Source organism: Poecilia latipinna, unplaced genomic scaffold (assembly GCF_001443285.1).
Source record: "Poecilia latipinna isolate Pla-1442-1.1 unplaced genomic scaffold, P_latipinna-1.0 Scaffold503, whole genome shotgun sequence".
NCBI classification, from domain to species: Eukaryota; Metazoa; Chordata; class Actinopteri; order Cyprinodontiformes; family Poeciliidae; genus Poecilia; species Poecilia latipinna.
The window spans coordinates 364,795-375,867 of record NW_015113119.1 but is presented as its reverse complement, the minus strand read 5'-3'; the positions used below and the strand labels follow the sequence as shown (position 1 = coordinate 375,867).

The window sequence follows — 11,073 nt, the reverse complement described above, 5'->3', positions numbered from 1 at the left end:
TTTTTTTGCGAAACATGTCCTGAGCTGACTCTCATTACTGCGGTCGAGTTGGCCTCTTTGGAGGGCCGTTTCCGCGCCTCCCTCTCCTCTCTCTTCATCAAGAACGCAAGGCACCGGGTTCTGAGTCGGGGATTGTCTGCGCTCATCCTCTGGTTACGGATTAGGACGTATGGCGGGGAGATTTATCCTTATGTAACGGGAGGAATGAGGGCAGGAGGGAAGTAAAAGCTTGTGGAGGTTACCCAGATGGTCGGGATGTGAGCGCCACAAAGCATTCCTCTGTCCTGGCGGTTCGGCCCAGAGTTGGGGAATGAGCCGCTTTATTAGGCGCTCGTTTATTGCCTTGATTTGATTTGCCTGGATTTTCGAGCTGCGCGAGGCGTTTGACCCGTCTCCAGGGTTTTCTGAGTTCAGGCCTGGCACGCCGCTCGTGTCCGTCCATCAATCTTACAGACCAGACAAGACACATTTGTGCAGGTGGAGGGAGCTTTATTAAAATAAGGTTTTAAAGTCCTTTTTTTTACGGTCCATAAAACCCTTAACTGCTCCCCTAAAATGTGCACTCTTCCATATTTGTGGCTGTAACTCCAAACTCTCTCCTGTGTCCATGACCTAACCCCTCTTTGTCCTCACCGCTCCCCTCTACAGGAACATAGAGATGAAAAGAAAGATTTTAAAAAAAAAAAAAAAAAAAGCTCTGCAGGGGAGAGCAATATATTGAGAGTTTTTCCTTGACATTTACTGTCAAGGAAAACTGTCCTGGAAACTGTCCAGCCTCTCAGGCCTGGACAGTTTCAAAATCTCTATATACTTCCTTCATCTAATAATGGACTTCAGATACAGCCGAGTTAAAGGAAAGCAACTCTTTCTTAGGCGATCGTATTTCTCAGACGTCCATTTGCAGTGTACCTGCAGCATGCTGTAAAACGTGGAGTTTCAATCATTCTGTCGCTTAAAACTTTTATTAACTCATGCTAGCTGTTGCAGAACATGCAGTGCCTTACGCAGTATTCACGGCCCTGATAGTCTTCCATATTTTGTCCCGTTGCAGCATCAATCTCTGATGTATTTTATTGGGGTTTTGTTATTATTAAACAACATGTGGCGTTTTACTCTGACACCTTTCAGCTAAAGTCTGTTGCTATGGATTAGGGTTAGGGTTAAGTCTTGATTTAAGGTGGCTGAATACACGTGCATGCAATTCAGGCTTCTGTTTGTTAAAAAAATCTTTACCCTGAAAACCATTTCTCAATTTCCTGTCATGTCACTGAAGCTCGTGGCTGTAATGTGACAAAATGCGTACAGATTAAGGTGATGTGAAGTTTTACGAGACACGTTAAGCTCCTGCTACAAGTGAAGGTTCTAATGTTGATCAAGTTTGTACAAAGTTCAAGTGAAACTGTGCAGACAAAAAATTTGCTGTTGTGCCGTTAATAAGCTTTGGTAATTTCTACCTATCAAATAGAAAAGTGCAATTTTTGTCCCTTTTCATTCTAATAATGACTGTCAGCTTGATAACATTTTGACAAAAGCTTGTTATAATCGGTAATAACTCTTTATTGGGTTGTGGCTCCTCTTTTAAACTACCATACCAGACGAAAGTAAAATTCAAATGTGCTACAACTTCTTTTGTTTGTCCTTTGTGTTTTTAAGGCCTCTCTGCTCTCCTCAGGAAAACAAACTGCACCATAAGCTTTTACAGTAACATCAGCCAGACACCACCACTCACACTCTGAGCAGGTTTACAAGACTGATATGATTCAAGTGGACAGAATTTTTATTACGGCACAAAAGCTGGAGTGACAAATAATTAGAAACACTCTCTCACTCAGACGTACACGGCAGATTGACCCGGTGAACTCTGGAAATGTGAGGCAGCCAGCAGCGGCCGTTGAGGATTAGCCACTGGGCTAGCATGAATGTTAACTGTGCAAACAGGGAGGTCAGCAAGGGGTGGCTGGGTTAGCTTGATTTGCGTGGTATTTAAAATGTAGATTAAATATAGGTAGAGAGATAAATATGTAGAGAGAGAGAAACATATAGAGAGGTACAGATATAGAGAGACACGTACAGATATAGATGTAGAGGGATAAAGATAAAGACAGTGACATGCAGATGAAGGTGTGGCCGTAACGTTGATGGTGTGGCGCAGAGAAGCCGTTTGTCTAAATGCGTCGGTGCGCATCAGACCAACGGCGCCTCCTATCAGCCTTTTACTGGTAACATTCCCGGGTGGAAGGTGTGTGCTCCGGTGTCCGTGGGGTCCCCTGTGTGTGGAATTTCACATGCTAGCATCATGGTTACACAAGCCTGCACGGGATCAAAGACTGTAGACCTTTCACAGGCACTCACAAGTAAGAGTCCACCTTCTCCCTCCGACCGCTGCTTCAGTTTCTATCCTCTTGTGCCAGCCCCACTCGTTTTTTTCATCAGATTCAGTGTTTGTTTTTTATCTGTTTCCACCTGTAAAAGCACTATGCGACACAATTCTCCTGTTTTACGGTTTTTAAACAGCACAAGGATTGTGGAAAGTCATGGCTTTAGTCAGCCTCTGCTTCTTTTACGCTCTCCCTCATCATCTACCCTCTCTCTCTCTCTCTCTGAGTGCTGACCCGCCGTACTCTCGCTCTGTCCCTGTATCCTTTGTTGTCCTCGGAGGGAGTCAGGAGGTGATGCTGCTGCCAACAGAGCCGAGTGCTGTTAGTTCTGGCTGCGGACCAGAACACCACACATCTCAGAAGAAGGAAGAGAGTTTGCCCCTCCAGGGTGGAGATGTGGGCTTTTTGTCCAGGTTTTGTGCTTCTCGTAAAGCACAGACCCACCAGTGGATGGGAGCGTTCCCTCAATCCTATCCCAGTCAGGACTGCCTCTCGATGGACAAGCCTGCCATCCATGCTGGAACTCACTAGTGGATGTGGAAGTTTGTCATGTCAAAATTTATTTGGCAAATGCATTTCCGTCTCCTCTTTGGCGTATTAACTCTTTTTTTTCTTCTTTTTTTTGGAAAAGCCAAAAACAAAAAACAAAAAAAATACACCTGAAGCAAGTGCAACAACATTTTTGCTAAATTGATGATGTAATGTCTAATTTTGCCATTTCCATCTACCTTTTCTAACATGATACTTAAAAAAGCACATTAGAAAACGTTGATGGAAACATGGCTAGCAAAACTAGCTAGACTAGCTCTTGAAAACTAGTGGAGAAGCTAAGAGAGGAAAGTTTAAAAAGTTTTTGTTTGTTTCATATTGATGTAATAAATTGAAGAAAATATGTAGAAACTAAAAGAAAAGTTGCAGTAAAAAAATAAAAAAAATAATTAAATAAAACGCCTGGAAAAAATTGAAGCAAGATCGTTCCTGAAAGACCTGAAACAAGAATACAGTTGTACATGATACCTTGTAGAAGGAGGCAGAGCAGGCCTATGTCAATTATTTTTTGGGATTTTATGCTATTGCATAATACTAAAGTGGAGGTAAAAATGATACATGGTTCTCTTTTCTTTGTTTTTAGTAAATATAAAACAAATTCTGCTTTGCTAAATATCTAAAGCTCAGTCAAAACGACTAGATCGGGTCGGCTGTGACTAAGCCAGAAGAAACATTCAATTGGAAAGAAATGTTTTTGAGTCCAACTTTGTTCTCACCACTTGTCATTGTGCCTAAGGGTAAAACACTAAAACATAAGTTGCCTGCAACTACGGTTTTTTATGTAATGTTATATGGACGAGTGTAAAAAAAATATTTATGCAAATGTCATTGATTTATCACACAAACCCCCATTAAAATACCCTGAAGTTTCTCACTGTGATGTTACAAGTTAAAAAGTTTACAGGGTATGAAGATTATTTTAAAGATTTGAAACCAATGAGGAAAGAAAAATTTTATCTGTAAAAACATATTATGTAATTTTTTTTTAAAATTTAACTTCACCTATTTTGGTGCCTCTGTGAAAGTCGCACAACATTGTCCTGGTTCGCTTGACTTCGTCAGGTTCTGCTCGTGTTCGCTAAGGAGGACAGCCAGAGCGATGCCTTCTGGTGGGCCTGCGACCGCGCCGGCTTCAGGTGCAACATCGCACGGACGCCCGAGTCTGCCGTGGAGTGTTTCCTGGACAAGCACCACGAGATAATCGTCATTGACGGACGTCATTCGCGCTACTTTGAGCCCGAAGCCGTCTGCCGGTGAGTCTGGACTCAAATAAATGGGGGAAGACGGGATGTCTATAGAAAAAAAATACTTCTCTGTCTTTTAAAATGTGACATGTTTCAATTCAAAGACCTGAAAACTGGACACTAAAGAGAATTTATTAATTGAGTGTATCCAATATGTTGTAACTTCTGTTGATATCATTCTTTTTTTTTTTACCTGAATCTTAAGCGGCTCGAGTTGTGAGGGCTCGTTGGCGCCATCTTGTGTTCACTGGAGGCACCAGCAACATAGTGAGCCCTAAAACAGCCCTGAGCCCAGTGCTTTTTTTTTTTTTTTTTTTCCATTTGAAAAGGATAAATAAGGGTGTTATGAGCCAAAAGAGGCTAACGGAAATATGTGATAAAATAAGAATCACTAAGCAATGAGTTAATTTGCTGACAAGAGAGCTGCTCTACGTCTAGCGCTGTAGCAGCTGTTAAGTTCATGCTGGTGTGTGTTTCTGTCCCCTCTTGCTTTGTGGCATGCATGAGGATTTATTCCGAGGGTATTTTTAGTCCCCTATTTTTCACTGTTTTCCCCTTCCTGCCGGGCTTTACAGGAGTATTTTGGACATGTTGACTTTAATGTGAGATCTGTGTCTGGATTTAGTGCAACACTCAAAGCGCAGATTAACGAACAGAGGCATCAAAACCTGGGCGTTCTTTGCCCATTTAGAAAAATGTAGCGAAATTCACCACCACGTATTTCGTCCAGTGATCTATTGTACATCCTTTGGAAATTTTCCCAAGAAACTGACCCAATAGTCTCCCCTGTCCTGTGATAACCACAGTCCCGGCTCCTGCTGTGCCTGGCCTCTATCACTCCCTTCCTTAATATAATTTTTTTTCCTTCTATCATCATCTCCCCTGAGGACTTCTGCCATCGTCCGTTCCCTCCGTCGCTCCTTTTTGTGCTCCATCACTGTCAACTCGTTGCTTCTCCACCTCCAGACCACTTTCCCACACTTCCTGCCAGCTGTGTGGACTCGTTGGCCAAAACCTCCAAAGCGCAAGCCGCATTTGGTGTTTCTGTGTTAAACACAGAAATGTTCTGTCCTTCTTCTCCGGCAGTGACATCACCCCCATTCTGCCCACATGTCCGTCCCGCTCCTCGGTCCAAGCCACCTCTCCAAAGTCCAGCGTCAGAGTTTAATGATGTGTTGTTGATTCGCCTGCTGAGTTTTTATTGTGCTTCATTTTCAGGATGATCCGCGCCACAAAGCCCTCAGAAAGCACAGTTATACTTGCTGTCGTACCACAAAAGTAAGCTTTACGTTTTTATTAGTACCTGTATGTAGGTTAAAGGTGTCTCGGAAAAGTACTATATATTTGAATATAACCACGAGGTTTAATGTACATTTTGGTGATTTTATGGAATATGTACATTTTTGTGAAGTGGACGGAAAAGGATTTGAAGTTTTTAGTTGTCTTTGGACTCTTTCAACATTCATATTCAACTCCTTTGCTCTACTCTGGTAAAAGCCAAACCCCTTTTTCTACGTCTTACTTCATAAAGAGGGACTGGACTATTCGCTGTTGAGAAACGATTGGTTGGAATCTGTTGAAGTCTTAAACGATTGGATCTGATAACGTCCAACATTTGCCGTGACGTATGTAAAGTCTCAGATCCATTGGGAAGGAAGCTATAAGTGCTACGAGGCTTACCAAAAATTGCGTGCCACCTCATTTGCCATTAACAGAGCCAACTAAAAAATGTAACTTTTGCCAAACTCCATAGGCAGTTCAACCACAACATTCTAACAAGCAATAAAATGCCTTAAATAATCATTTTGCTTCAACTGTAATTGCTCAATATTTGGAAGGGTCGCCAAATCGGACGACTGGCTTCGTTCACTTCCTCTGTTGCCGTTACCAATTCTAAATGAATCGTCCACAACTCCTCCTTCTTTCTCTGCTCACTGGCCAGGATGAAATGCATCTTGAGAAATTGAGCTCAATGGGACAAATCTCTGGAGCTTGAGGGTGAAAGCTACGATACCGAGGTGTAGACATAGCATAGTCATGTGTTAGAGTGGTCCATCAGCCATTAATCAATTAGAACTTAATCTAATTGAAACTCAATTTAAGAAAAAACAATCATGTTCACAGCTGTTCTCCATCCAAACTGATTGGACTTGACCTATTTTGACAAAAATTATAGTCTAATTGTACATAAATGGTAGACATACCCCAAAAGTAGGTGATTCCACAGAGTATTGAAACACGTACTCCTCACTTGTATGAGAGAAGGAGTACAAGTGAAATATTTTTATTTGTAAATAATTGAAAATCATGTTTGAATTTTGTTTTTTAGTTTGCTTTTTGTCAACCACATAAAACCCCTATTATACACAATGAAGTATGACTGTAAAGAGATAAAAATCTGTAAAGGTATAAACTCTATTACAAGGTAAGCTATCAGCTTTTCTTGGTTTTTGTGTCTACTTTAGATTTGGTTCTGTTATGTTTTTGATAAATACTCACTGTAATGATTGTTCTCTGCCAATTCACAGACTCCCGGACCAAGAGGAACCGTCCGTTCTCCCTCTCCTCTGCGCTGGATTTAGCAGAGTATGTCCAACTAGTTTACCTCCCCTCTTAGCTGTGTTTTTGCATGCTGCTCAAGGGCTTACTTTAATAGAAAACTAGAGTTTTCCTGCAAAAATAGAAGCATGACTGTCATTCTGAGTGCGAGTTGTGTTACCTGTCGTGCTAAACGGTGTGAAAATGACGTGGGTGGTTTCTAAACAAGTCGCAGTTGTTCAGATCCTGACTCATCCCACTCCCCTCTCATCCCTCTGCCTCTCCTTCAAACACCACTTAACCTGGGTCGGACTCCAGAGGTTCGTGGAGAACAGCAGCGTGTCAACGTGCTACAACGAACTCATCCAGATCGAGCATGGAGAGGTGCGCTGCCAGTTCAAACTCAGGTACGGCACATGCAAGTGTCCTCACAAACGGATACAAGCAGAATCATTGGCCATTTTGAGTTACATCAAGTTCACTCATTCATAGGGCTTGCAACTCTGTCTTTACGGCTTTGGAGTACTGCCAAGAGGCTGTGGAAATCACCAGTGAAGATCACATCATTCAGGTGCGATTTACATTACATATATCTGTCGGTCCTTATCTTTAGCTAGCTCTATCTATCATTATCTTTAGCTATTTCTTTCTAAATTATCTTTAACTTTAGCTATTTATCTTCATATCTTTCTCTGTCTCTATATCTCTTTTCTCTCGTTCTCTTTTTCTGTCTGTCTATTCATCTACCTCTTACTTACAATCCTGTTTATATGAAAACGCCGTATGGCTAACATTTATGCTAGCCTAGCTGTTCTGTCTATATAAGATAGCTAGCAAAAAACGCACCATAACACTTGAATAAAATGTCTGACCTTTCACTCTTTCATCCCTTAACTGAGAACCATTAGCACATTTAGTTAAATTATTAATAGTTGATCAATCCATTATTATTTAGCCATATTAGCGGTACCTACTAATGGTTTATTATCTGTTTACTGCTTTGAAAATAACTGTTTCAGTAATTGTTTATTAGTAATGTATGAGGAGCTCATAAAATAATAACTTAGCTTCTAGTAATTATTACTATGTATTTGTTAAGGGCTTAATTCTTGTTAGCAATTGATTTATTAACTATTCATTGACTGTGATCACTAAATAAAAATAAAACTATTTATTGGTAAAACATTACAAATTTTCTATGAATTGTAATGCTATTAGGTTCTTACAGCCTAATCAATGTGTGGGTCATTTATGAAATTTCAGTTTTAATTAACTAATTACTAATAAACCTTTGTTATTATTAATAAATATTTGTTATAATGAACCTTTGTTAATAATGCCTATTAATGTATTTTTAAGTGGTCACATCTTTGATAGCTCTTTTGCTTAACGCTTTATTGGCCGTTTATTTATAAAGGTATCAAGAAATTTCAGGCCTTTTTAGTATCAATGTCATTGATACTAGCTTGTTGCTTAATTTTGATTTGACCATTTTTAACTTTTCCAGTAAGTTAACATCCAGTAATCACAGAGATGTTAGCAGGAAAGTGTTCGTCCGTGCTGTGACTCTAATCTCTCCGTGGTTGTGACCCAGTATGTGAACCCTGCCTTTGAGAGGATGATGGGATACCACCGGGGGGAGTTGATCGGAAAAGAACTGACCGAGCTTCCCGAGAGCGACAAGAACAGAGCCGATCTACTCGATACAATCAACACCTGCATCAAAAAAGGCAAAGTGAGTTTTGGATCCATTTGTCAATCTGTTGCTGTTGAGCTTGTAAACCCAGGAGGATTTTTAATCAGCCTGGTCGCTCTGTCGTGTCTGAAGGAATGGCAAGGCATTTACTTTGCCAGGAAGAAGTCAGGCGACAGCATTCAGCAGCAAGTGAAGATACTGCCTGTCATCGGCCAGGGAGGGTGAGCTACATCTATGCAATCCAAGAATAGCTTCTGCAGTTTAACAAGAAATTTGAAAATCTCTGACAGATTCCTTCTGCCAACAGAAAAATTCGACATTTCGTAGCCATCAAGCGAGCTCATACCGACAACAATAATCAGGTGATTACACTTTTTTCCTCTGAGTTCTCTACGCATCCTTCATACGGCTAAAGGTTTTAGAGATTTGAGCTGCTATGTTGGGTATCCAGACTTTCATATGCCAGAAAGTTGGATTAACATACTTTATTTAGCCTTTTCAGTTTAGGTTTGGAGATAGGAAGAGTTACAATGATGTACAAAGTAAGTCTATTAATTATTGGTTGCTGCTTTATGAGTACCACTCAACTGGGTTACACAACTTCAGGAAAAAAGCTCATTCTTTTTGCTGTCGTATGTCCAGAGAAAAATTTAGTTCCAGAAAAACGATGTTACTTCTGACTTTAGACACAAGGCATGACTACTGCCAGACCTGTAGAGTCAAGAAATCTCTCAAGTAGAAGTTGCCTGACAGCTAAACTTAAAGATCTCAAAGACATCATGGTCCAATCTAAAAACTCTTAAGGACAGATGAAAAGCAAATCCATTGATAATTATTAATATGGATAATGTTACAGTTATTTCTAATGTTTTTTGGACACCAGTGAACCACAGTGGCAGCCATTATCCACAAAGAGAGGAAAAAGGACAGGAGTGAAACTTCCCAGGACTTTATCGGCCGACCAAAGTTACTACAGGAGTGCATCAGAAACTCATCCATTAGGTCACAGAAATTTGAATGGCATCTGATGAGGCATTGAATTATCTGTCACTAATTCAACAATTGGAAAGAGACCAGAGAAAAGAGTTCCAAGGAAAAAAAACGCGACAGACCAAACACAAGTCAAAGCCTCCTCTCACCATAAGACTTTTTGAGAAAATATTCTGCAAATTGATGAGACAAAAGTGTAAACTTAATGTTTGTGGCAGCTTACAGATCTGAAATATCTAAAAGTAAATCAACAAATCAAAACAGAAGAAAGGGGACCAATATTCTTTAACTGCAAGGCAAAAAGTTCTCTGATTTATATTGTTTGAAATGCTAATTTTAGTTAGCGCTTGAAATTAAACCTAAATTGTCAAGTTTAAATACAATATCTTCGGGGGGGGGAGGGGGGGGGAGGGGGGATAGCCCGACATGCTTCCAGGACCACAGAGCCCCATGCGGCCACCATGAAGCAGACGTGTTGCTGCCCTCAGCTGAGCTGCAGGCCAATACCGTCATACCATGCTAAGCTACAGCTAAGCACCACTATCTCCCTCTAAGGCCCACCAAGGCTAGAAACCAGGTGCCAAAGCTATTTATACCGCAGCTTTGGCTCATTGTTCTGTTTCATGCACAAGGTGAGTCAGCGGCTCGCCAAAGCCAAATTATTACAAACCGTTCCAGCTTTTTGGGGAATAAAAATTCTTAGACATGGCAGCAGCTGATCCTAACTTTGAACTGTTTGTCTCTTACAAAATGTATTTAACTTCAAATTTGATTCAAATAATCTCAGTGTTTTTTAGCAATAGCAACTTATTTTCTAAGTTTTCCACCTGAAAATTTCAATTAAAATCCTTTACATTATGTTCATAGACACACGTTGATCATTACATAACTGTGCCTGTTTGTTTGTTCGTCTGTGCTGTGCAGAGGTACAGTGAGTCACTGGGTGAGGAAAATCTTCTATAACCAGATTAGAGGCCCTGCACATCCATAACTACATAACCTTGGCGTGATAAACACGCCAAGGTTATGTTCGTACCGAACAAACTGTCAGCCGCATGCGTGAGCTACAAGTTTGAACATAGAAGGAGTAATCTGAATTCATCGTTTCGTTGAAACGACAAGAGAATCGCTGAGCAGCTGGAATTATGGGACACATCCACAACAACACTGACCACCGCAGTTAGGACTAGCTTAGGTACTAGCAATGAGGCACTGACCTGATGTTGACTGGGTTTGGTCCTGCCTATTGTAAGTTTGATCAAAAACAACACTCTTGATCTGTCTGGTGATGTGGAGAAAGAGTTGAACTCTGGTTTATCGCTTTCTGTCAGGTCCTCAAAATGAACAAGGAAGACAGATGCAGCGGGGACCATTCTCAATCAGGTAACTAATTACTGTGCTTTCATTCTTGTTTACATGGACAGAAGCTTTTTACCAACCTGAAATGTAAGGTTGTGATTTATTCTGCACTACACTAAAGGGCAGATGAATAAAGCTGTTTTAGGATAATAAACCTGAGTTTAAATTTGCTTCTTACTCTTAAACTAGACACAGAGAAGGAGCTGTGCAGACGGCCTGAAGTGCAAATCAACAAATCACCAAATGCATCTACAGATTTAAAAACACAACATTAGCTAAGCATAACTACAATGTAAAAAAAAAAAAAAAAAAAAAAAAA

The 11,073-nt window shown here is 40.6% G+C and overlaps 1 protein-coding gene across 4 annotated transcripts in view; it reads left to right on the top strand.

Moving 5' to 3' along the window:
• The window catches only part of pde8b (phosphodiesterase 8B), a 50,248-nt gene that overhangs the window by 22,971 nt on the left and 16,204 nt on the right, over nt 1-11,073 (top strand). For all 4 annotated transcript variants that reach the window (XM_015040278.1, XM_015040277.1, XM_015040276.1 and 1 more), the window contains 9 exons: nt 3,990-4,180; nt 5,390-5,449; nt 6,700-6,757; nt 7,028-7,116; nt 7,202-7,280; nt 8,304-8,444; nt 8,538-8,626; nt 8,713-8,767; nt 10,727-10,778. In XM_015040278.1, coding sequence (XP_014895764.1) covers nt 3,990-4,180; nt 5,390-5,449; nt 6,700-6,757; nt 7,028-7,116; nt 7,202-7,280; nt 8,304-8,444; nt 8,538-8,626; nt 8,713-8,767; nt 10,727-10,778 — 814 coding nt within the window. The remainder of the gene's footprint in view (nt 1-3,989; nt 4,181-5,389; nt 5,450-6,699; nt 6,758-7,027; nt 7,117-7,201; nt 7,281-8,303; nt 8,445-8,537; nt 8,627-8,712; nt 8,768-10,726; nt 10,779-11,073) is intronic.